Source organism: Chiloscyllium punctatum, chromosome 39 (genome assembly GCF_047496795.1).
Source record: "Chiloscyllium punctatum isolate Juve2018m chromosome 39, sChiPun1.3, whole genome shotgun sequence".
Lineage (NCBI taxonomy): Eukaryota > Metazoa > Chordata > Chondrichthyes > Orectolobiformes > Hemiscylliidae > Chiloscyllium > Chiloscyllium punctatum.
In genome coordinates, this window is record NC_092777.1 from 42,654,305 (window position 1) to 42,682,113 (window position 27,809).

At 39.9% G+C, this 27,809-nt stretch overlaps 1 protein-coding gene across 2 annotated transcripts in view; it reads right to left on the reverse strand.

Moving 5' to 3' along the window:
• Positions 1-333: 333 nt before the first annotated feature.
• cdc42ep4b (CDC42 effector protein (Rho GTPase binding) 4b) overlaps positions 334-27,809 on the reverse strand; it is a 32,715-nt gene continuing 5,239 nt past the window's right edge. The window contains exons 1-2 of one of the 2 annotated variants that reach the window (XM_072558558.1): positions 24,478-24,751; positions 334-6,327 (exon numbers count right to left, since the gene is read on the reverse strand). In XM_072558558.1, coding sequence (XP_072414659.1) covers positions 5,043-6,056 — 1,014 coding nt within the window. In that variant the 5' untranslated portion in view covers positions 6,057-6,327; positions 24,478-24,751 and the 3' untranslated portion in view covers positions 334-5,042. Of the gene's footprint in view, positions 6,328-24,477; positions 24,752-27,809 lie in introns of those variants that run through there. The other variant, XM_072558557.1, reaches the window with a different exon arrangement.

Here is a 27,809-nt window from a genome sequence, read left to right on the forward strand (position 1 = left end):
AAGAGTAAGAACTTTAAATGATTTTTTTCATTGGATCCAAATTTTCCATCCACAGGCAATTAACATCGCAGCTGAAATAACATAGCACTAACATCAAATGACGAACTCAATCTGGGATCTTCTAGTGCGTACAATGCATTTATTTTTGTTCCTGATCACTTTCCCTGATCCCATTGGTTAATGCATTGCTGTACAGAAACCAATCCCATTTACTCAAAAGAACATAATAGCTATTCTGTTGTGGTTTTATCAACTACTGACAGGCTTGCTTCAGTCAGCAGCTGTCATATGCCTAGAATGAGGTGGAAAATAATAGCAAAACCACACAAACGGTTATCTGCATACAGTTTATTAATCAACTCCCCCTGCAATAAACAATAAACTATTGTAGTTTACTACTGATATGACAAAGCTTTTAAAAATAATAGGTTGTCAGTGAAATCAGCGATAGTACCAAATAGGTTTTAGTACTGATAATTCAAAAATAAAACCATGAAAGAAAAACCTGTCAGTTTATTTCATTACTTTCATCCAAAACAAATTACACAATAATAAGAAAAAGTGAACCCAATACATATACACATACAATGTAGTACCTCTGTGGTTAAATGTGTTTGGGAAAAGCAGAGAAGAGAGCAATTCACAGCTGGAGTATATTTTAGCAACACAAGTTCTTTAAATATTTGGCACAATTGGATTTATTAAAAGATTTAGCAAAACAGGTCATGTGCAAACAACATCACTTTAGTGGTAAGTTTCAATTTATTTATTTGCGCATTACATTCAAGGACCAGTTTAAGAGAGAACCTTTAGTTCATTTTTTGAATATTTAAGTTTCTGCTCAATTCTCCCATTTCCAGATTATCCACATCAGTTCAGTTTACAGAAAAACACCTTCTATTACATCTTTTCAATGGTTTTCTGCATCAACAGCGACTGTACCTACCTACGAGTTTTGCACAGTTAGTGCAAAAGAACAAAGTTTTCACATGTCCTTTACCCATGCACTATTTTACTGTACATAAACATCACTACCCAAAGATACCAATTTGTTGAATGTTTTTAACATTTTATTTTAAAACTTTACCTGTTGCAATTTTCTTTAATTATTTAAACAATAACCATCAACTGAAGTTAGTGTATAGAACTATCTCTGACCTATGAAGAAAAATATTTCGTTGCATTTTTTTGCTGGTATGGTCTGGTCAGTTTCTTCCAACTAACCTCCACTGAGCAAGCCAATTTTAAAGGTAATCCAATTGATTTTTTAAAAAGATACTTAAGTTAATGTGTTCTGCAGTTTACATCATGGAATAGAAACAACTTATGTACACTGACTTCTCTTGATAAAACACATGAGAATTAATTTAGTGTTGAAGCTATATTACATACAAAACATACAGCACTGTCCTCTAATCTCACCTCAAGTCTTGTCTAGAGAACAATTGTGTCAACATCTGAACTGCTCCCCAAAGTAAAGTATTAATTTTCACATTTCCTATTAAACATGCCATTAATGCAGTGCACTGGACTGTGTGCACAACTGTCATCTTGAACATGAGCAACGATCAACATGCTGAACAAAAGCACTCTAGACTAGACCAAACATTTCACAACACAAACATTTAAGTGGCACGAAGATGTACATGATTACGATGTTGAAGATAAATACTGTTCTGCACAAAAGAGAGTGTTTTATGGCAATTTGTCTCATATATTCCAGCATTCATGGTAGGTACCATGACCAAACACCACATAATAGCTTAAATTTTCAAACGAAAAATTTAGGCTATAAAGCAACACGTTGTGCAACATCAGCAACAGGAAGACACATTCCTGAAAAATGCAATTCCCTTTGTCCAATTTTAAAAGGATCAAAGAAAATTCTGTTCTTTCTCCATACTACATTGATCTGTAATATGAATTATTGGAAAAGAAAATTAATATCACAAGGCACTATGGATTTCTACCTTTTGAAAAGTATTCATCTTCGGGGTGCTTTATATAGAATAATGCTGTATTAGAAAATTAAGGAATCAAGGCAACAAAAGATTGAAATCATTTCATTGTACACTAAAGCAAAAATTTAATTTTGCATCAACAACAAGAAAGTTTAGTTATTAGCATTGTCCATGGTGGATGATTTGGCCAAATTCACCACCACAACTAAGGTTAAGAAATGTGAGATCATCTCTCAAAAAAAAATTGTGTAATTTCATAATATGCTTCGATTAGATTAGATTACGTTAGTGTGGAAACAGGCCCTTCGGCCCAACAAGTCCACACAGACCCGCCGAAGCGCAACCCACCCATACCCCTACATTTACCCCTTATTTAACACTACAGGCAATTTAGCATGGCCAATTCACCTGACCTGCACATCTTTGGACTGTGGGAGGAAACCGGAGTACCCGGAGGAAACCCACGCAGACACGGGGAGAATGTGCAAACTCCACACAGTCAGTTGCCGGAGTCAGGAATTGAACCCGGGTCTCTGGCGCTGTGAGGCAGCAGTGCTAACCACTGTGCCACCGTGCCGCCCCAACACTTATGAACACTTTATTGCTCCTTGATAATACAAGTAACTTTGCAATTAAATTAGCAATTTAGTGGCTTATGATCCAACTAATTGTAAAACGCTAATTCATTACTAGGTAACTGGCCGAAACCATTTCCAGCAAATGGCACATGGAGCTGCACAAGTGGGACCCAATGATTAGATACAGTGGTGGTGCTATGAAAGTACAAGCAACAGGATTAGGTGGGACAAGTGTGGACTAGAAGCATTAACACAATTCCAAGGCAGGCATAAAAACTGTTGAAACAACATACTTGGTATTTTTGTAAGCAGTTTCCAGCAGATGTCATGGACATTGCCAGTTAATCTGCTTGAGGTGCAGTGCTGCACAATGCTCAGTGGAAACTCAAAATTATACATTATAGGGCCCAGTTTGTATAGATTTAACTAGATGCCTGGATGTTTCACACAGGAGGACTGCTTGCCTACTCATTGGTTTCTTGTCCTGCTCCAAAACAGTACTGGGATGGACACAAACAAAATTTGAAGTGTATTCATAAATGTGTTGGTGCAAAATGTGACTAGTTTATTACAATGTGATATTATTACAATTTGAAATTATAAGTTGGTACTTGCAGAAGGGTTACTTTAATTTCACTTATTTCAAACTGAGTCAGTTGAATAAAATATTCTTAGGAGAAAACTGTTTTACTTCTGCATTAAAGGATTATGTAACTGCCATTTTGAATTCCAAAACATGCATTTATAAACATAATTATTAACTATCTGATGCACAGTGGACCTTAAATTTGTATATTAATACTGAAAAGTCTCAACAGTGTAACCAAGAGTTATTTCTATAATACACTGTCAGAATAAAATGCAGCATTTGTGACATGGTTTAATTTTCAAAGTTGCCCATGCAATATGATTTAATTCTATGTATATATAGAAATGTATAAGTACCCTTCATAAAAATCTTTAAGCAGGATATTTTCTTTCATGGGATACCGAGCAGAGGTAAGCAGCAGGCTTGTCCATATAATCCTAATTAGCACACTCGTCTTGAAAAGTTAAACAAAAATCTTTGCCTCAGCAAAAGAGGGTTGTAAATTCTCTATCAGAACCAGCTGGTTGGCTGAGTGTGGTTATTCTGTTACTTGAGATGGGATTGTCCCCTCCTTCAAATATACTATGCCTATGGAATACATGCATATAAAATACATGAAGTGTGCCTTGATGAAATTGTTTCCCTTGGGGGTTTGGTGGGGGGTTTGGGGGGTGGCAGGGGAAAAAAATGGCAACTGTAGACCTCTAATTTGTAATGGGAAAGCAGTTAAGCCTTAGAAAGGTTAGATAGTTTAGATGTAGATGGAAAATGCTCCACTACCTGGCCCTTATTATAATGAACTTTAATTTGGGTAGCATTTTCCATGACTTTAAAATGTCCTAAACTGCTTTGCAGACAATTAAGTACTTTGGAGGTAAAACTATTGCTGTAATTCAGGGAGATAACACTTGGATGTTGGTACTTGTAGTAATGTTTAACCTTGTAACAATCTTGCATGTGCTATATTGGGGTCAATTCAAAGTCAGCCCCCAATTAATGAAGTGCAAGTGGATTAACATGTGATAACTGTGAATGGCAGATGATTTCAGTGACAGACTCAAACAGATCAATTCTAGATGATGTACCAAAAACCATTGTGCTCTGGTCATAACTACTTTTCATTGAAATATATAGGAAGCATAATGTGTATTAATATTCCACAGTGAGCAATGTACAGTTTATTTTAATGTTCAGGATTAGCACAGTATTAACAGGTTAGGATATTCTATATTTCCTTGTGAATGTTACAGAAATTGTGATGAGAAAATTAACTGCTATCTATGTGAGAAATAAGTTCGCACCCAAATAGTTGGTGAAACCCAGCTCACTCAGGCAAAGGTTGAATGTATCACAGAGACCACATGAACGCACATAAAATTTTTGAAACTTTCCACATCAAATTCCTAAAGAATAGCACCCCAGGGAGGATAAAGGAGGAAGAAGGAAGCTAACCAAAGGATTGGAGCACCTTAAACTAGAGATTCCAAATAAGGCTGAGTAGTGATACAGGAAGCAGACAAGCGACTTCTTCTAAAGAGAGTGTCCTTTGGTTCACTTAGTGAACTGGCAAATATTAAAATAGGATCGTTACCAGCATGTACTTTTCATATAAAGGTAGCACAAACATAGTACTTGCAGTGTTTAGGAATGTGCGTAATATATGGTTAATTCTGGTTGAATAAAACATAAGCAGTGAGCCACCATGAGTCGTTGCAGATGTTGCTGGCCTATGTGGATTAAAGAATTTTGGTTACAGCCTTTATTACAGAATATATTTTGAGTCTGTGGTGTAAGAGTCTAGTGCAATCTTGCCATAATTCATTAATGCTGTAAGTTCTAGGACAGATAAAGTCATCTCATTCTCCAAATCCTTTTTTAAAAAAAAGCAAATAATCCAATCTAAATAGGCCAATTCTACACACGGATTTCATCCTCTTCATCCATGAATGTAAAATCTTCATCACCTTCGTTCACAGATTCCTCTTTGAAAACATCTCTGGATTCAGCAATATTTTTCATACTGTCTATATCTCCATGACTAACTCCCTCATAAACTGATCGCCTCTCTTCTGTAGTCCCAGATGCCAAACTTGACATGGAGCCACTATCTTGTGATAAGTGGCTTCCAGATGCTGTGCTGTATACAACACTATTAATGTTACTTTGCAAGGTTATTGCTGGTACTGTAGGCTCCTCTACAAACTTCTCTTTGGCCACATTTTGTGAATTAGAATAAGGTCCTGGTTTGTCATCACCAAAACCAAGATCAACATCATTTTCCCAAGTATCTTTTTCCATAACACTTAAAATATCACCAAGCATTGAAGGACCAAGATCAACATGAAAGGACATGATGGATTCAGCATGCTTTAGTGGAAAGCCACCACTGGAAAGAGAAGTAGGAAGGTCTGTAATATCACCAAAATCTCGCTCATCTTGATATTCTGTACATTTATTTTCGATAGTGTTGGCAGCTCCATTGACAGGCACATCTTCCATCTGTTCACTTGCAAGCTTTTTTATTGGACTTGATGAAAGGCTCTTGGCCATCTGATTAGTTGGCTCCATGGTCTTATCATTGAGTTGAGGCAAAGACACTGCATTTTTCACAAATATTGCCGAATCACTCTGTGTCAGAGTGTCTCGCTTATCAACACGTGTTACTGACTGAGAGCGTTTGCTGCTGCTTCGGAATTTCCGAGAGAGAAGTCCTGGCTTGGGTGTCGCTTCAGCAGGAGCGGCAGCACCTTCAGCTCCAAATGTGCTAGAAAGGAATGAAGTGTCTCCAAAGACATCACCCCCACGACCTACATGCATCGTATGCCTGAAATCACCAAGAGGAGCACTGATCATGTCTGCAGTCAAGTCTACACGAGAGCGTCGTTTGGATTGATTGGAGCTGGCCACAAGCTGCTTCAGGATCGGCATCTTCCAGATTTGAAAGGAACACAAGTATGATGGAATTCTGAAACTTAAAAGCCTCAATAATCAGGTTTTGGTCTTCAAATATAATCCAAAAGAAAACCAGAATCAATTCTTTACACAGATGAAAGCTGATGTTCAGTCTTTGATCCAACCACAACACAGAACTGGTAAAACCAACTTGTCACAAAATTATAATTCATGAAATGTTACATCATCTTCCATTACAGCTGTTCTGTGTGCCAATAAGTGCTTCGGTATTCCAATGCACTTGAACCTAAATTAAAACAAAAAAAAACATTTCAAGAACATTTAAATCACTGAATTTTAAGTTTAGTGAGGACAATTGAAAACAATTTTTCAACTAGACCAGGATTAAAACAGAATAATCCTTAAACTTACAACTGAAGCTCCTGATGAAATTTAAAATTTTTGAATTTGCTAGCAAACACTTGTTAGCAACACTTCAGAATATTACAAGTCAGAAAAATAGATTGGCAGAACCACTTAAGGTGTCATTCAACAAACTGAAAAGATTTAGCACATTTTCATTTTTAAAACTGCAGTTAAGTGAAATTGTGATATCTTGGAAAGTGCCCATATTACAGAGATGGTGGCTCTGGAAGCCTTATAATGCATAAAGATGGATAAATCCCTGGGATCTGATCAGGCATATCATAGAACATTGTGGGAAGTTGGGGAAGTGTTGAGATATTTGTATCACTGATAGCCACAGGTCAGGTGCCAGAAGACTGGAGGTTGGCTTACATGGTGTCACTATTAAAGACGATGCTAAGGAAAAGCCAGGAACTACAGATTGATAAACCTGCCGTTAGTGATGGTAAGCTGTTGAAGGGGATTCTGAAGGACAGGATTAACATGTATTTTGAAAGGCAAGAATCGATTAGGGATAGTCAACATAGCTTTGTGCATGGGAAATAGTGTCTCACAAAATTGACTGCGTTTTTTTGAAGAAAGACGAAGAGGATTGATGAAAGCAGAGCAGTAGATGTCATATGTACTTCAGCAAAGTCTGACAAGGTTCCGCATGGTAGACTGATTAGATTGCATGAAATACACAGAGAACTAGCCATTTAGATACAAGGTAGGCTCGAGGGTAGGAGACAGAGGGTGGAGATGGAAAGTTGCTTTTCAGACTGTCGTCCTGTGACCAGTGGTGTTCTGCAAGGATTGATGTTGGGTCCACTGTATTTTGTCATTTTAAAAATAATTTGGATGTGAATATCACAGGGATGGTTAGTAAGTTTGCAAATGACACTAAAATTGTTTTTTTTTAAATATATAGAACCCAGTGTGTAAACAGGCTCTTCAGCCTATTAGGTCCACACTGAGCCTCCAGAGAATTACCCATCCAGACCCATTCCCCGACATTTACCCCCGACTAATGCACCTAACCTACACATGTCCGAACACTATGGACAATTTAGCATGGCCAATTTGCCTAACCTGCACATCTTTGGACTGTGGGAGGAAACTGGAGGACCCAGAGGAAATCCATGCAGACACAGGGAGAAAGTGCAAACTCCACACAGACAGTCAATCGAGGCTGGAATCGAACCTGGGTCCCTGGCACTGTGAGGCAGTAGTGCTAACCACTTAATCACCGTGCCACCCCGATTCATGCCTCGGACGGCAAAGAACGTTAGCTCAGAATACAACGGGACATTGATCAGTTGCGCAAATGGGCCGAGGAATGGCAGATGGAGTTCAATTTAGATAAAATGTGAGGTGCTACATTTTGGTAGGGCAAATCAGGGCATTAGACACTTAAATAGTAAGCTGCTGGGGGAGTGCTGATGAACAAAGTATCTTGGAGTGAAGGTTCATAGTTCCTTGAAAGCAGAATGGCAGATAGACAGGGTAGTGAAGAAAGCATTTGGTATGCTTGCCTTTACTGGTCAGTGCACTGAGTATAGGAGGTCATGTTATGGCTGTTCAAGACATTGGTTAGGATACTTTTGGAATACTGCGTTCAGTTCCAGTCTCCCTGCTACAGAAAGTATGTTGTGAAATTTGAAGGCGTTCAGAAACGATTTACATGGATATTGTCAGGGTTGGAGGTTTTGAGCTAGAGAGAGACTGAATAGGTTGGGACTATTTTGCCTGGAGTATTGGTGGCTGAGAGGAGACCATATAGAGGTCTATAAAATCATGAGGGGCACGGATAGGGTGAATAGGAAAGGTCTTTTCCCAGGGTAGGGGAGTCCAAAATTAGACGGCATAGGTTTAAGGTGAGAGGGGAAAGATTTAAAAGGGATCTGAGGGGCAACTTCTTCCATACAGATGGAATGAGCTGCCAGCAGTGGAGGTGGTGGCTGGTAGAATTACAACACTTAAAAAGGCATCTGCAAGAGTATTATAGGAAGTGTTTTGAGGGATATGGGCCAAATGCTGGCAAATGGGACTAAATTAATTTTGAATATCAGCATGGCTGAGCTGGACCAAAGACTCTGCTTCTATGCCGTACAGCTCTAGGACTCTATCAAAGACAGGGATGTTATACGAATAAGGACAGAACAAGTTGGAAAAAACTCTAATTCAAGAGAATATTTCAGGTCGATGACCTCCAACAGAAGATCATCAACCTGAAAAATTAACTCTCTTCCTGACCTTCAGTTTTGAGCTATTTTAGTCCTTATTTCAGATTTTCAGCAATTAAAAAAAAATATAGATATTATGAAACATTGGCTAGGTCAGTGCTGAAATATTGTATTCAATTCTGGAAACTGCACTTTAGGAAAGGTATAAAGCTTTCAGTAGACTGTAGAGGAGATTTTCTGGAAGGATACAATGGAGAAAGTGGGGACTGCAGATACTGGAGAGTCAGAGTCAAAAGGTGTGGTGCTGGAAAAGCACAGCAGGTCAGGTAGCATTCAAAGGAGCAGATGAGTCAACGTTTCAGGCAGATCTCCCCACCCTCCATCTCATCCCAGATCCAGCTCAGCACCACCCTCTTGACCTGTCCATCTTCCTTCCCACCTATCTGCTTCACCCTCCCCCACCGACCTAACACAACCTCCTATTTGCATCCATCAATCACCATCCAACGCCCCCCCCCCCCAATTTATCTCAGCTCCCTTCCCCCTCCACATTCCTTACGAAAGGCCCGAAACGTCAATGCTTCTGCTCCTCGGATGCTGCCTGACCTGTGTTTTTCCAGCACCACAATTTTTCACTCTGGAAGGATACAATGGCAGAGGAAACTCAGTTTTGTGGAGTAACTACAGTTGTTCTCCCTAGGACTGCAAAGCTTTGAGTCAATGCCACTGCCAAAATGACAGAATGACAATTGCCCAACACAAAGATAGCATGATATACAGTTTCTGCCCTGTAACACGTTCCTGAATGTTCCTCACATGCAAGTGTGGAGACTAGAGCTGAGAATCTAATCCATTTATACTGGTTAGGATGTGGAGTTAATAATTTTACTGACAGGAATGTGAAGGATATTCCTTGATCAAGATGGCAACCAAGTATTATTAGAACACAGAACAGTACTGCACAGAACAGGCCCTTCAGCTCTCGATGTTGTGCCAACCTTTTATCCTACTCTAAGATCAAACTAACCTACATACCCTTCGTTTTACTATCATCCATGTGCTCATCCAAGAGCTGCTTAAATGTCCCCAATGTATTTGACTCCACCAACCCTGTTGGCAGTGCAATCCATGCACCCATCACTCTCTGTGTAAAGAACCTACCCCTGATATCTCCCCTAGACCTTCCTCCAATCACCTTAAAATCATGATAGCCATTTCTGCCCTGGGAAAGTCTCTGGCTATCGACTCTATCTATGCCTCTCATCATCTTGTACACCTTTATCAAGTCAGGTTTCATCCTCCTTTGCTTCAATGAGAAAAGCCCTAGCTCCCTTAACCTTTCTTCATACGACATTCCCTCCAGTTCAGGCAGCATCCTGTTAAATCGCGTCTGCATCATCTCAAACTTCCACATCCTTTCCGTAATGAAGCAACCAGATCCAAACAATATTCCAGGTGTGGTCTAACCAGGGCTTTTGTAGAGCTACAGCATAACCTCGTGGCTCTTAAACTCAATCTGCCTGCTAATGAAAGCCACAACACCATACACATTTTTAGTTTGTAAATACTTTTATTGAGAAAAAAATTTTTAAACAAAATTACAAACTCACTACAAATTAGTCTAACAACCCTATAATATAATGACAATAAAACAGAAAACTACTACTCTACTCCACAAACCACTGAGGAAACAGAAAAAACCCACAAAGATTACAATTCAATAAATAAGAAAACAAATAAAATTAAACAAAGTTAAATCAAGGTAAATTAAGTTATATTCAGCTAAGTCACTGCACTCAGCACAATCTCACCAAAGCTCCCCACCACAGAAAGTATTAGTAAATTAACCCATATTTAAGATTTTTCCACCCCAGGGACCCTGGGACCTCCAGACGTAGCCCTCATGACTACACAAAAGTCCTGACCAATATAGCCGACAAGTCTGCATTTGTATAATTCAGAAAGAGCCGTCATGTTCTATAAAACAGTTCAGTTTTCTGGTGCACCATACTTGTAAGTCAGTCCAGGGCATGTGCTCCATAACTAATCTATACTGGCCCAAAGCCCCAGGGGATTCTCTGATACACAGATTAGAATGCCCCTCCTCGCACAGGATGGAAGAATATTAAACAGTCCCTTCCCATGCACGTCCAAAGAGGGGAGATTTAGCAAACCCAAGAGGAGGGACACCAGATCCAATTTAACCTCAGATCCCAAGACCTCTTCCAAACACTCGCTATGGCACCCCAATACCTACGATGCTTGTGGCATGACCACAAGCAATGAGTATGAGTGCCAATATCTGCTTGGCATTTGGGACACATTGGGGACACTCGGTCTTAAACTTTGCAAGCTGCTCGGGTGCCAAATGAGCCCAGTGGAGTACCTTCAATTGCATAGCACGCGTTCTGCTACAAATCAAAATCATCCTTACATTTCTCAAAACTCTTCCCACAGGTCTGACGAGATTTCCACCCCCAATCCCAGAGTCCAGATTTCATATAACCACTCAATGTCCTTCGAAACATTACCTCCTAACAAGTGATAGAGGGTGCTGACCGAGAGAACACTCTCTTCTCCCTGTCCAACTTATAGGGACTAACTATCAATGTAGTCTTTTTCGGTATAAAGTCCCTAACCTGAAAGTAACCAAAGAGGTCCTTCCTAGATTGCTCATATTTCTGACTCAGCTGCTTGAAAGACATTATGACCTCCCTGTCAATAAATCAAACAGGAGACTCCTCTAGACTCTCAGAGCTTAAAGCCAGAATTCCAACAACCCCGGTCAGAATCCTAACATTCCCACTATGGGAGTGGGAGGGGAAGCTTATTCTAAGTTGCCTTTACCTTGCTGCATCATTCTCCATGCTTTAACCACAGTAAGGACAATCCAGTTTCTGCAAATTGTCCATAACAGTCCTCATCTTGTCCATAAACAAGAAATTGATGAGGGGGCATTTTGCCTGGGAGATCTCAGTATCCAACCAAATTGAGCGCAGGTCCTGGCAAGCCCATACAGCCATAGGATCGTAAGGAACTCACCTGATATTTCTTAAAGTCCAGGAAATCCAAATCTCCCATCCCCTGGGGAAGCAGCAATTTGTCCAGCTTAAAAAGAGGCTTATATGCCAGGTGAAAGATTGAAGTCAACAAAAAAGCCCCCGTAGTGCTTGCCTAGGCAGCATTCGCATGGGATATAATAAGCGAGGAAGAACATTCATTTTGACCAGAGCTATTCTACCCAACCAAGATATCAGAAGATCCTCCCAGCGCTGAAGGTCCTGCCTTATCTTCTCTAGCAACTCCACAAAATTAGCTTTATATAATTGATTGAAGCCCAGGGTGATAAAAAGGCCTAAATACAGGAAACCTCCCTGTGACCACCTGAAAGGGAAACAGGTTCCATTCCCAAGATCGGATATTCTAAAAAGGCCTCCAACTTCATAAAATTAATTTTATATCCTGAGAACAAACCAAATAGATTAATCACTTGCACTAAGTATCATCAGATCAGTTAAAAAGAGAAGAACGTCATCCGTATGGAGGGTGACCTTATGCCTGCCTGACCCTATCGCTGGAGCGATTATGTTAGGACCCCTCCAGATGGCCTCTGCCAGTGGCTCAATCACCAATGTAAATAATAGTGGTGCAGAGGGCACCCCTGTCAGCTGCCTCTGCTGATATTAAAATTAACTGACTGCATACCATTAGTGAGAACTGCTGCTTTCGGGTCACTACATAACACTGCCGCCCACTTGGCAAACACCCCTCAGTACATAAAAGAGGTATGGCCACTCCACCAGGTCAAATGCTTTCTCTGCATCCAGGGAGACTACCAAGCCTGGAATCGAACCTTGCAGGCATATCTGGACCATGTTCAATACTCCTCTAATGTTATTAGTTGACTTACGATCCTTGATAAAACCTGTCTGGTCTTCCTTTACAATGAAAGGCAAAACCCTGTCCAACTGTTACACCAGCATTTTCAAATCCACATTCAGGAACAACAATCCTCTGGGGCTTTCCATTTCTTAAAAATAAGAAAAATATTTGCTCCTCTCAGAAAATGGGAGGCAGTCCTGACTGTATGAATAGTTGTACATTTCCAAGAGTGGCCTGGCCAGCACGTCTATAAACTCCTTATAAAACTCATTTTGAAATCCGTCTGGGCCGGGGCGCTTTACTACTCTGGAGCTGCCTCACTGCCTCATGTATTTCCTGGATTGAGAGGGGGGCATTCAGAAAGGATACCTGCTCTGAAGTTACACCCAGAAGGTCCAAGGTCTTAAGAAAGGACTCCATCTTCATCAATTTTTTCTCACACTTCCAACCGGTACAGCTCAGTAGAACTTCCTAAATGCTTCATTAATCTTTTTGGCATTGCAAGTAAAAGTACCAGCACACACTCTGATGGATATGATGGATCGGGGGGCATTCTTCTTTCTGGCCAGGTATACTAGATATCTACCCGGTTTATCACCATTCTCAAATAACATCTGTTTCTCAAAAGAGATTTCCCTCTTTGCTCTCTGGGTGAGCGCAGCATTCAAAGTAGCCCTGAGGGCTGTAATCCGCTGCAATTTGGTTACAGATAGCCTGTCAAAGTACGATAACTCAGCTGCCTTCAGGCGAGCCTCAAGCAAACGCTGCTGCTCTCCCCTCTGCCTCTTCCTGGTCACTGAGTAAGAAATAGTTGAACTCATGCATAGGCCTCAACAGTCTCCCACAGCACAGACGGCCTACTGACCGTACCCAAATTAATGTCCCAAAAGAGTTTAAATTTCTGCGAAAAATACTTTATGAACTTTATATCTTTCGAGAGAAACGAGCCCATGTGCCAATGCTGGGAGCCTATCCCGTTACCACTGGCTTTGATCTCCATGTACACTGCTGCATGATCAGAAATGGCTACATTCCCATTCTGCAAGACAGAACCAAATTCAAAAAGGTTGATGGGACCAAAAAAAAGTCAATTCTAGTATAGCACTTGTGGATTAGAGAAAAAAGGTGAAATCCTTACCTTCAGGGTGAAGACATGCCAACACATTCACCAACCCCAGCTTTTTGTTCAGGTCCACCAACTGCCTGGGTTGCAGGGACATACCTGCAAGACCCCTCGGCATCCTGCCCACTCAATAAGACCATTAAAGTCTCCCCTTACAATTGCGTGATGTGCCCCAAGGTCATCAATCTGGAAAGCACATCTGTTAAAAATTTGAGGGGATATGCCGGGAAAGCAATATACATTCAAAATTCCATATTCCTCTCCATATATGAAAACTTTAAGAATTATAAATTGGCCATATTCATCCTCGATTTGGTCTAACACTTGAAATGGGAGATTCTTCCGGATGAGTACAGCAACTCCTCTACTTTTTGAATTAAAAGGGTGGGAAAAACACTTGCCTGAACCAACCCTGCTGTAACTTCAAGTGCTCCTTATCGGTTAAATGTGTTGCTTGCAGCAAGGCTACATCGACCCTCTCTTTTCTAAGACTTGAAAGTATCCTTTTCTCAGACTTGAAAGTATCCTTTTCTCAATTGGGGAATGACACCCCGTAAACACTCCTAGTGCACCATTTAAACGAATGGCTAGCCATAGCCATCCGAAGCAGTCCATGATCCCCCAGAGGAAGAACCCCACTCAGTGTGCTGAGTGAAAAACTGTAAACAGTTAGTATAAATTTAAAAATACAACTTCCAAAACTACCAAATCAAAACTTCTAACAGCTATTTCTACAACTTATCAACATATAACACAAATGAAAGGAGACTTTCTCCCTTGCTCACAGGGGGCGCTCATACTACCCACTAACCCCTCCACGGCTCCTTCTAGCTGAAGCAGTGCACCCACCCCAGACAACGAAGAAAAAATACACACATCTTATAAAAAGAAAGTTAAAAGTGGGCACTTAACCCGTCCCATCCATACCGTAACCCTAGGCACTCCTGGTAGAACAGAAATACACAGATAAAGTTCCCTAGAGCAATCACGGAGGTGGACGCTGCGGCCTCGGGTGTGTCTGTTGTTGCCGGGGGGTGGGGGGCAGTGGTCTCTGCTTGCTGTGATCCTTGCTGCCTTTGGTCATTTTCCTAACTATTTTAAACTAGCCCTGAGCAATTCTACAGGTCAAAAAAATAACTATTTCTACCACATCGGGTAATAAAAGGGAGGGTGAGTGCACCATTTTATCTGGGTTCTGGTGTAGAGCTCAGCAGGGCAGATCTACTGAGTCACTGCCATGTTGAACTCCTGCCAGACACCTTTATACCCTCTCAACTTGGTTGGCAACTTGAGAGCTCTATGGACATGGATCCCAACATCCCTCTTGTTTTTCCACACTGCCAAGAATCCTGCTTTTAACTCTAATCTGCATTCAAATTTGACCTTCCAAAATTAAATCATTCACACTTTTCCAGGTGGAACTCCATCAATCTCTTCAGCAAAACCCTGCTACTAATATGGATTTGATGAAAATATTCATGATTTGGAGAGGTCGGTGTTGGACTGGGGTGTACAAATTTAAAAATCACACAACATCAGGTTATAGTCCAACAGGTTTATCTGGAAGCACTAGCTTTTGGAGCGCTGCTCCTTCATCATGTTATTGTAGAGTATAAGATTGTAAGACACAGAATTTATAGCTAAAGTTTTCAGTCTGGTGCTATTGAAATTACATATTGAAAAAGACCTGGATTGTTCGGTAAGTCGCTCATCCTTTGGAGTGACCACATTGATTTCAATTCTTTCATATGCAAATCCCAGAACTTTTTTAAAGAAGTTCTTTTGCTATAAATTTGGTGTCTTACAATCTTATACTCCACAACAATCTGATGAAGGAGCAGTGCTCCGAAAGCTAGTTCTTCCAGGTAAACCTGTTGTACTATAAACTGGTGTTGTGTGATTTTTAACTTGGATGAGAGTAAAGATCATGCAATTTACCAATGACTGCAATGATCTTTGAAACTACAGGAAGCCTACTGCTGCAAATAGTCAGTCGTTCCTCAGAACAACCACTGTTCTGATCTAGACGAATTTCCGAAATGATTGTTATAATGAACTGATGCTTTGGAGAAAGCAGGTGAAGCAAAGCTGGTACTTGTGCTGACGTCAACATGCATCACAATCATGACGCCACTGTGCACATGCAGAGATATACTGGCACAACAGGACCCTGATGTCACAGCTGACTGATGTCATGGAATAACTTTACTCTCGTCAGCTATCTTTAGTGGCAGCCTGTGTTTGGAACACGTGTCAAATCTGGCCTGCATAGGGCAAAGGCTGTGGAAGCAGATTCAATTCCAACGTTTGCAAGAAAATAGGACAGAGTTGAAAAAGAAACATTTTGAAGGATTACAGCTGAAGAACAAGGGATTGGAAACAATTGGATAATTTTCATAGAATCAGCACTGGCAAGAAATGTTGAAATGCCTTCTGTGCTGGACAATTCTAAGAAATCAAAAGTGTAAATGTGTGAAGCATTGCAAATTGCAATTGTAAACAAAGACTAATGCTATATTCATCTTACCATTTGGTCCTAGCATCAACCAAAGTTATCGACCTGCGAATAGGAGACTTAGTCATTGAAAGCAAAGGAGGCCTTTCAGCCCATTGTATCTGCAAAGACCTACAGAACTTATGTTTTTTAAAAAAAAACACCTCTGCCCACATTGCCTCATTTGACAAATCCAAGACATCATCCTACCACTTAGGAATCCTAAGTGATTCCTTGATCAATATTCCAATCTTCATCTTATCTTCTTCTATTCCCCCTCTCTGCCTCATCTAAACACTTTTTAACCAGCTGCCAACTACATCCAACTTTCAGCCAACTCTCAGTCAAATCTATTGATATCATACTATCATGTGCCAATGCCCTCAGCTCATCTACCTTATTCTCCAGGCTCTTTGCATGAAAATATATTCCATTTAGCTAGACATATTGACTCCTTGCTTCTCTAACCTGTTTCCTCCGCCTTCTAGACTCACTCATTTGCATTTTAACTTGAATTCCTCATTACCTTCCCACTGCCAATTTAGTGCATCCCAACAGCACTGAAAAAGCTGCCAGTGAGGATGCTGGCTCTGTTCTTGTTCAGATGCAACCCATCCAATACACAGTTTACCCCTCCTCCACAAATGATTCTATTGCCTCAGGAATCTAAAGCACTCACTCATGCACCATCTCTCCAAGCATTCATTCATCTGCTCTATCTTTATATTCACTATGGCATGGCACCAGAAGTAATTCGGAGATTATTATTTTTGAAGTTCTGCTTTTCAATTTGCTATCTAAACTTCCTGAAGTCTGTGTGCAGGAGCTCATTGCTGTCCATGTTAGGACCCCTCCCTCCCAGAATACCTGCAGCAGTTCCATGACATCCTGGACCATGACATCTAGGAGGCTACATAGATTCTGCAGTCATATCTACAGCTACTGAAGCACCCATCTATTCTCCTCACTAACACAGCACCATTTCTGCTCTTCCACACTTTTGCCTCAGCTCCATTCCCATAACCCAAGCAGCTGGACCATTCACATTGCCATGATCTTGGTTCTGCTGGCTTCCATTGAGCAACTGTCACCGAGTTAACCAAGGCCAAAATAGAGTTTATAAAATGAGATGCATGGTTGTTTCCCTTATTTCATCCAAAAAAAAAGGGGGGGGGGAAAGAACACTATTTTCCTCACTGCCTATGCTTTGTTAAGTTGTGGGCTGACTAGCTCCTGAAAACTTGCTAACCACAAGCCTCTCAGCCTCAAATGCACTATAATGCATCCGGAATTGTCACTTAAGCACCAAAATGCTGGGCTCAATTTGCCCCAGCCACAGCCACCTCCTGCACACATGGATATCAAAAATTAGGAACATTTAGCATTTCACAATGCAGGATGTGTAAATCACTGGCCCGAGCTCCCCAGACATAATGAAATGGAATATGAACTCTTGTTTTTTTAAAATTTTATTACTACTGACAGTTAAGCATAGACTAGAAAAATCATTATGTCTTAAGTTCCACTCAGGTCTGCCACCTTCTGTGAGAGTTTTCAGCTTGAGGCTCCACTCGGTGGTGCTGACTACTTGTCACAGCAACCCACCACACCCACTTTTATTGATAGCCTGTCACAGGGTATTTATATGACCCGCTCCTCTGTAATGCTTACTGTTTGTCTCCATATCCACACCTCACCTGCTCATTCACTTGTGCATTTCGTAGCAAGGTAGTACATTTCAAAATATGGTTCAGCCCCATGCTGCCAAAAAAGATAGAGATAAACCTCAGATGCCTGTCTAAAGCAATTAATACTACTTATAGATCTTCCCCACCTGATGGTGGGTGAAATCTTTTACAACTTTCTTGCCCATCCTCTGAATTCTACACCAGTGCAAAATAGGGTAGGATATGAAGCTTTAGTGTGTCACAATAGCAGAGGTAGCATACTATCCAGGTATACGTCCCTTTGATTATGTCTGTTGTCAGCCTTACATTTCAGTTGAATGAAGGAACTTACCCCTGACCAGATATGTACAACATTCTGTGCCGCAACTATGCTTCATTACAAACAACAGGCATAACCTATGTAAATTCATTCCTTCATTCAAAAGTCTTCAAGATTTGGTGACAGTGAAAAGAATGCAGTACCAATTATAAAACATTTTTCACCTAGTCCAAAATTGCTTCACATCCAATCTCTTTGGTGGTTGACGCAAGAGATCCAGTGAATAGCAAGAAACAAATAATTCAGTAATCTGTTTCGGCAGTTTTATTTGAGGCTCCTCAGTCAAAACAGTTTGGAGCGTTGTGTTTTTTTAAAAAAAAACACAAACACCAGAGCACACATGGTTGAGTTTTAATAACATGTGTTATACTACATTCAAATGACAGCCTGCCCAGGACGATTAAAACTGGAGGAAAGCTCAAACCCATTTTTTTTAAAATGAGAGGCAAGGGAGTTGATCCAAAACCAAAATTGACACAAGAAAAGAGACAAAATACTAAGCATATTGCCCTCTTCCTTCACAGAACTCTACTGGAAATCAACATAGGCACAGGAGATGAAATACACCTTAGATTTAACTCTGGAATGTCATCTATAATGCAGACAAAAAAAGGGCTGGAGTATGAAAAATGAATACAGCCATTGTAATAGGTATAGTTTAGAATTTGAAACAATGTGGGATTACAACACTAATTGTGGGACTTTCCTCTTAACCAAGACTCATTTACCAATATGCTCATTGTCAACATTTGGTGATAGAAATGGTAAAATAAAGTATCCATTCAAAAGGCTTAACTACACACAGACAGGAAAAAGTCTAGCAGTCGACTATATGTTAATAAACTTGAAAATGAATTACAAAAGCTATGGCTTCAGAAGTTTGAGATCTGTCCTCAACTAAAACAGATTTTCATTAGTTTGGGATACCGCAGTCAAATTCAATACTTCTTTTTGAATCCTATAGGAGATGGCTAACAATATGGAAGGGCTATTGAACATGGATGTTTTGTCTGTAGCTAGAAATTTATTGATTAAGTTCACCTTTGCAGGAACTCTTCAGAAAAATGATACTGCATATTTATCCACAAAACGTGAAAACAGATGCAATTATGACTCTTGTTTCTGCAATTTTAAATCATCCAGTTACTTAGTTAATTTGAGAGAATCAGGTACGCTGGCTAAAAAGCTACAGCAGATAATGGCTCTCTTGCGTTTCAGATGAATACATCAACTGCAAAGAAACAAAAAGTTGCAGAATGGCAACATTTTATCCTTATTGCTATATACTAACTATGTAGTGACAGACCCAAAGAAACTAAAATTATATGTACTGCTGTCTGACCAATAAAATCTAAGCAAAGCATTCATACCTGAAAAACAATAATGTAAGGAAAACAACTTGCATTCAACTCTGAACAGATCTGATCAACTTAAAGCTGATTACAGCCCACTGATTTTAATGAGTAGGAAATAAAATTGCCCTTCAATTAGCTACAACCAAGGGTTCATTCGAAAGCCATAGCAGACTTCACTCACAGATGAGACAGAGGCTGCCTTATAATCTAGAGAGGAATTCAGTTATGCCGGCAAATTGATAACTCAAAACTGCATCATTACTTTGAAGTTGTTCAACAAATTTGGTCTTCTAGTTAATCTTGTCACAAATTTCTCCAAATGGGACAAGATCATTTTGATTAAACAAAGTCTGGCTTCTATGAACACAGATGTCTCTTTAACATTTTATACTTCAGAAAGTATGCTTTTTCTGATGATGATTGCCAATAAAATGGATATGTAAAACCTACATAACCTATAGGCTCTATCTTTTAGACTTCTATAAAAATTGGAAATAATTTGCTTAGAAAGGGCAATTAAAACATAGCCATGACATTGCTCATTTTCAATAGGCTGACAGGGTATATGATGCATCCAACATGAAAATTTTGGTAAAAAGATTAAAGATAGTTTGATAAACCTCCACCACCTTTTCCCTTTCTTAGACATCCTCATAGAATAAGGATATGGAGGTGGAGAATTCTGCGACATCTATCCACAAATAAACTGGGGAGTGGGCCCAATTTTATATATGGAGAATTGTTACTGCAGAACATGGGCCAGTGTCATATAAATCAGGGACATGATAGTGCATGTGTATGTGGGCAGGGTGGGGGAAGAGAGTGAAGGAATATAAACCATAGTCACTAAAGTTGGTTCTAATATAACACAGTAGTTCTGTTCTTATTTGATCTCATTAAGAAAAGTACACAATAGCCGGGCCATTTAAACCAATGGGGCCAGAATCGCATTATAGTGAATACAGGCAAGGAAAATTTGTGTTCTACAAATAACGATCTAAATTCTTCAATTGCGTTAAACTCAATTAGTGTTGAAGAAACGTGTTATAGCAGAACAGACTGTACTCACATGGCAAGTAGAACTTGGTTTAAATTTTATGTTCAGAAATGTTTTTACACACCACTGGATCAGGTGGGATTTAGGCTTAATGTGCCATATACATACTCCTGTCCCTATTCCCTATGTTTTTCATGTATGGAAACACAAAGTTAGAGATTATGGTGCTTGGTGGATTTTTGGGGTGTTTGGGGACAGGTTTGGGGTGGGGTGGGGTGGGGTGGGGTGGGGAAGTGCAAGAAAAGAGAGGAGACATGCCACAGCTTGGCATGCACAGTGCACCATCTCACAAATATATGACCACATGGTGTGATGGCTGAATACATGCAAGGTTTGCAAAGAATACAAAAGCAGCTTAGCAAGTTACATGTAAATCAAAAATGTGATGAGCATATTTTTACTCTCCAAACTAATGAAATTAATGGTGCAGATAATACACAAAAAGGACCATAGTAAATACTACTTTTTAAAAACTGATTCAGTTACCTCTACAACATCCATGCATGCTACTATTCAATGAACCACAAAACACTTGAACAAACCTTGCCTTCAGGAGATATTGCACGCGATGGACAGTATTTAATGTGAAACTGTTATGGCATTTATGTTTTTGCTTGAAAAATTGTTGGAGCTGTTAGTTACAGTATAGATTTCCTACAATCCAAAAACCATCAGTAGAGTGGCTTTGCCACTGAAACATTGGAATTTTAAAAATCCTGTTGTTTTGGAGAAGGAATGCAACGACGTGGTCCTACTCTTATGCAGGTTTCTGGAAGTTGGTCTCTATTTTTATTGTTTGGAAACCTCCCACCAAACTACTTGACAATGTTCACTAACAGCTTACTATACAGAATATAGGAGTAGCAGTAGGCCATTTGGCCCCTTTAGCCTATTTCACCATATAATAAGATTAGGGCTAATCATCCCTGGTCTCAGTTCTTTTTGAGCTTGCTCTCCATACTCTAAACTCCCAAAACTTCAAAAACCTAACTACCTCCTGAGTACTTTCAGTGATTAAGCCTTCACAACGGAGTTGGAGAATTCCAGATATAATCACTACACTTGGAAGAAATTCATTCACACCTCAGTTTTAAATGAGTGCCCACTTATTATCCTAAACTGCAATGAATAAAGACCCAACCTGTTTATCTGTTCTTTAAGTCAATTCCTTCATTCTTGAAATCAATGAATCTCTTTTGAGTTGTCTCCAATACCAGTCTGCCCTTTATTAAATACAAGGAACAGCAATTAAGACAACTAAAAGAAACATCAATGAGGTCTAACAAAAGCTGCAACCCTTTGACTAACTCTTTTACTAAAATATGATGATATTGGACTAGTTTTATGACACCAGTTTGGTATTGTATTATTGCATTGGTTGGTTTAAGGTTATGGCTGAGTGTGTCCAAGAGAATTTTCTTGATCACTATATTAGTTGCAATGTCATAGCAGGCTGTTTTTCAAAATGAGCAGTTTAGGTAGGGTCAAAGTATATTCCAATGAAGTGGGGGATAGAAATCAAAGTCAGAACTCCCTGTATAATAAAAAAGACAGACAAAACAGAAAGGGTGAACAACAAGGATACATGGATAAAACTACAAGTCAATCTGCGTAACTTTAGTGGTAGTAAAATGTTGAGACGATATACCAACACAAGAACATTAACTCGGAAAAGCAGGACTAATAAAGATAAAACAACCATGTGTTCAAAGCAGAGTGTTAACTGAATTGTTAGAATTTTTCAACAAAATAACAGACATTTGGGGGAAATGGGAGTTGATTCGCCTTATACACACTTCCAAACAGCATTTGACAAAGTGCTGTGAAAAAAAAAAGGCCTGCCAACAAAATACAAGGGGAAGGTGCAGCATGGATTGCAACTTGATTGAATAACAGGAAATAAAGTGGTGGCGAATGGCTGCTTTTCAGACTTTAGGAAAATACACAATGTTCTCCAAGGGTCAGCATTAGCACCACTGCTTCTCTTTTTTTGTTTTTCTCTTGCATTTATGCTAATTGGCTTGTTAATGAGTGAAACAGTTGTGACTGCAGAAGCAGTAAACAGCTGGGAAGGAGCAGAGCAAGAAACTTGTCTGGGAGTACCTTTTACTAGGGACAAGGGGAAAGGTGGCTGCGAAAGGGATGACAAGGAAAGGAGGAGGAAAAAAAGACAGAACACAGTTTAACCTAATCAAGGAATACCCAGCTAACTGTGGAATCCAGGAAAACTAAGTCAGAGATAATAAATTTCTTGAAAAATTAATGTGATTCTTTAGCTTAAGAATGCATAAATCAGGAGTCACTACAGGCAGGAAAACAATGTAATGTAATGGATGGTATTGTAATGAACACGGCAAGTAAATCTCAGGAAGAGCTGCTCCAAAAAATTTTGCTCTGCTGAGGATAAAAAATGCATTGCAGTCAGTTTCCTTTTTCTTTCCTGATTACTTATGAGCATATTTCACCAGTTATAAACACTCCCTTTCCCTGAACTTGTGTCATGCATCAACTTAGGTGAATGAGTTTCTCTTGCTTCACCAACATTCTCTGAACTGCTACAGGCAAGTGCCAATTTTCATTGCCCTACATAAAGAACCAGATGACATTTTCAATGGCACATCTAAAATGCCAAATCAACAACGTGGGTCAAATGATTTTCACGTGATGAAATTTAGCAATACATCTGCAAAAGAAAATACAGAAAAATAAAGAAAGAATTTTAATACAACAATGGATGATTAACTGCAGGATATTAGATCATCCAGTAATAAGAGTAGTATCAATGACACATGCATATAGATACTGAGAACAGCCCATTCGAATCTCATTTTCGTCTTCAACCGCTCTGAGTAATCAGCTTATTTAAAATATGGAAAAATGTATCAAACACAAAATGGAGTGTACAAACAGGATAAAAATTGGTATGACCAGATACGTATGAATATTGCCTTGGGCTAAAATATAGTCAGAAACATACGTTGTGAAACTCCTCAGACTTGCAACTTATCTGGTTGCCTTCAAAAGAATGAGATGAAGATGATTTTTTCCCCCACTGTGGTAAATCTCTAACCACACAGAATTTATGGAAGCTCAATCTTTTAGCATGTTTGAGGCAGAAATCAAGGAATTCCTGGAGACTAATAAAATCAAGGGATGTGGAGAGAGCACTACTTAGTGGAATTGAGATAGTTGCTCAGCCATTATCTAATTGTATGTCAAAGCAGGCTGCATGGGCTGAATAGCCTACTGCTGTTTCTAACATATCTTCAGAAATAAAAATACTTACTGCCATCTTGACCTAATATTATACTGAAAATTTTCCAATTTAGTTTCAGGCTGTGCAGGTCTTCCAGCGATTCAACTAAACAATTCTGCTGGCTCCCAAACGTTTTCATATTTAATGATCTGTTGGGGCTGTGATACTGGGACAAAAATAAATGACTCATCCAAAACATCACCAAGCAATTGTTCCTTCATGAAGATAGGGGTGTAAGTATAGCTTAGTTCAGTTCAACCATTCCTATTATAATTCCGACTATTTATTCGGATTTTTTCCCTTTACATTTTTGGCTCCAATACCAAAATGCAGCAGTCGCTTCTAGAGAAGTCCACGGCCGGGCAGAAATATAACAAAATGCCCCATTGAGCAAACTGTTCCTAACTGAGCTTTTTTCGAAGGGAGGCAGGTAAAGAAACAATTAACTGGTGGTTAAATTTTAAAAATTCAATTTTGTTTCAAAATCAACAGATGAATTGCAGCTGAACATTGCGAAGAATAGACTCTGACATCATCTCTATATTCGGATAGGGGGCGGTAAACCATCGAAACTCCAGCACTCGCCTTTTAAACTAACATGAACAGACAGTGACATCATGCTCGAAGTCGTAACGCCTGGACCAAAATGTTCGAGTTTCGCACAGAATCCGAAATAAAATTCTAAGGCATACCCAGTTAATAAAGTCGATAGCCCTCAAAACTTGTAATCGCAACACTTCAAATGGCAAGAACTCTAAGAGTCCGCAATCGATCGCCTCTCGAACACTGCAATTCGATCCCTTCCTTTTCAACCGAGTTTTTTTTAAATAGTAAGAAGCCGACACCAGATTATTGCGGAACTAGGATCCTGATTTCTTTTTAAAAAACGCGGAAAGTGCCCTGAGCTGAATGTGCGACTCTCGAAATTTCTCCGTGGACTAATTGAAAGATACAGAATACACAACTTTAACTGGTAAGGGTGGCGCAGTTTGAGCAAGAACCGGACACTATCTCCTCCCCTTTAACTCTCACGTACCTGTACGTGGAAAACTTCATACCAGGACACAGAGCTTACTCAACAGTATGTATTAGGATGTACGAAACACGTCGTTCTATTTATTAAAAATGAAGCAACCAAATTCCTGATGGTCACCCGGCAGGGCAAAAGTGAACCTCTCAGGTCGAATATCAAGGATCTTCTGAGTTAAACAACTAAACTTACTTATTCAAAACCACTTAATAGCTAGCACGGCCTAATAATTTCCAAAGTACTTTTTTTCACCATATCTCAAATCGCAAGGTCTTCAGTGGGACGGTGCAGACTCTGAGGCGAATTGCCTCTTCTCGCACTGTACGAATTCTAGTTAGGGATCCGAACCCCTGAAGAAAATTTGAAATGGGGCAAATTGGAGCGTGTCAAAGGCAAATCATTTCAATCGAAGGATATCATTCTGTAGGAGGTCTGCATGGCTGCTCTGGGATGTTTCGACATACCTATGGAGTATTTGGAGCTTTCAGTAAAGAAGCCCCATAATCAACTAAGGAAAGTTACTGAACGCAATCTCTGGGGGCAAAAGCACAATGGGATTGCTAACTGGCTTTAAGACAGAGAGCTGAATGTGGGAGTAAACGGTAGTTCTTCAGAATGAAGATAAGTGGGAAGTGGTGTTCCATAGAATGAGTGCTAGGACCGCTGTTGAACCACACGTTACTTTACAATCCAAAACATCTAAAATGTACAGGTGACATCAAATTTGTTGGTAGGATGTGGAAGAGTGAGAAGGAAAAGGGATTGTCATTATGGAGAACAGTGACAAATTACAGCAGTACATGTTTTAAAGAAGGGCAGATGAAGCTCATTACAAGTGTAGTATACTTTGTTAGAAAGAATAGAGGTTAAATGAAAAAAAGCTTGGAATGTGAATGCCCAGCTAGGGTATAGGAACAAACGGATTTGAGAAAAGTTCACCAACGATTAAAAGTCCCAACAGTTAGCATGGCTGCACAAAAACAAACAAAACCAAACACTAGATAAATTTGAAATGTAGGGAAGGTTTACTATTATGTGGAACTTTGGACCAAATTTTCAAAATTGGAAGCATTACTGGTCACAATATATTAAAAAGGACACAGAAAAGACTGCAATGAGTGCAGAGATTTACAAGGATGATGACATGAAATGCTAAAAAAAAGTCCCAGCCTATCCAACTCTCCTTACAACTCAAACGCTCCAGTCCTAGCAACATCTTTTAGGTAGGTACACCAGAAAGAATGAATAGGTTGGTCTCATTTATCCTGACAAAAAGCATGTGGGGTAACCTAAAGGTATTAAAATCATGAGATGCTTTAATACAGCAAGGATGGGGAGAAAAAGGGGAGAGGGAATGAGAGAATGTTTCCTCGAGGGGAAAAGCATAACAAAACATCATCAACCCAGGATAGTTCCAAGAGATCCAACAAGAAATTCAGAAGAAACTTCTTTACCCAAAGAGTGGTGAGAATGTGGAAATCACTATGAGAGGGAATGATGGAAATGGTGAATAGTATAGATGCATGAGGGAAAACCAGATAAGTATATAAAGTCACAAGGGAAGACAAAGTTATGTTGGCAGATTTAAATCAGACAGGAGGACACAAGAGAGAAGCACAACTAACAAAATGTACCACTTACCAATTGTGTGATGTGTCCATATTTTCTAACCAGTGTTTAGAGATAAAGTTATACACCTCGAAGCAGATGGGACTTGAATTTGGGTCTCCTGGCTCAGAGGTAGAGTCACAACCACTACATGGGCCCTATGTACGTCCTATGTAATCACCTTCACTTTATCGCAAGGTCTTAAATGGAACTATTCACTAATGACTGCACAACATTCAGCTCCCTTTACAATAATAATTCTTCTCATAAGAACACAGATCATGCCCGCATGAAGCAAGACTTTGATAACCCGGTGTCTTGGACGAATAGCAAATAATATTTCTACTGCAGAATAGAATCATAGGGTGATACAACACAGAAACAGAGTTTTTGATCCAACTCGTCCCTGCCGACCAGGCCCTAAATTGAATGAGTCCCAGTTGTCTGCGTTTGGCCCATCTTTCACTAAACTTTTCCTTTTAAGTGTCGTAATTGTACCTGTCTCGACCACTTCCTCTGGCAACTCATTCCATACCCGCAACACCTTCTGCATGAAAAAGCTGCCCCTTAAGTCCCTTTTAAATCTTTTCTTTCTCACTTTAAATCTGTATCTTCTAGCTTTGGACTCAATTACCCTTGGAAAAAGACCTTGGTATTCACTTTAACCAGGCCCATGATCATATAAACCTCTGAGGTCACCGTACTTCCCCACCCCCCACCTCCCAAAAAAAAAAGCCTCCGACACCCCAGTGAAAAATACCAGCCTCTCCTTGTAAATCAAACCCTCCAGTCCTGGCAACATCCTTGGAATTCTTTTCCATGTGAGTTTTCTAGTTCAACATCAGGGCAACCAGAATTGTACGCAGTGTTCCAAAAGTAGCCTCACCAATGTCTTGTATAGCCACCTCAACTCCAGTACTGAATGCTCTCACCAATGAAGGCAAGTGTGCCAAATGCCTTCCTTACCACCCGGGTCTACATGCAACATCCCTTCAAGGAACAATGAACCCCACCCCTCTGTTCAACCACATTCTCAGGGTCCTGCCATTAACTGCGCAAGTCCTACCCCGGTTTGCCTCACCAAAACACAACATCTCGCATTTATCTAAATTAAACCTGCCACTTCTTGGCCTTTTGTCCCGACTGATGAAGATCTCATTGTGCTCTTAGATAATAGTCTTTACAGTCCACTACACCACTGATTTTGGTGTCATCCGCAAACTTACTAACCATACCTCCGACATTCTCATTAAATCGTTTACATAAATGACGAACAACAGTGGACCTAGAACCAATCCTTGCAGCACACCTCTGGTCAAAGGCTTCCAGTCCGAATAATAATCCTTTACTACCATCCTTGATCTTCTGTCAAGCCAATTTTTATCC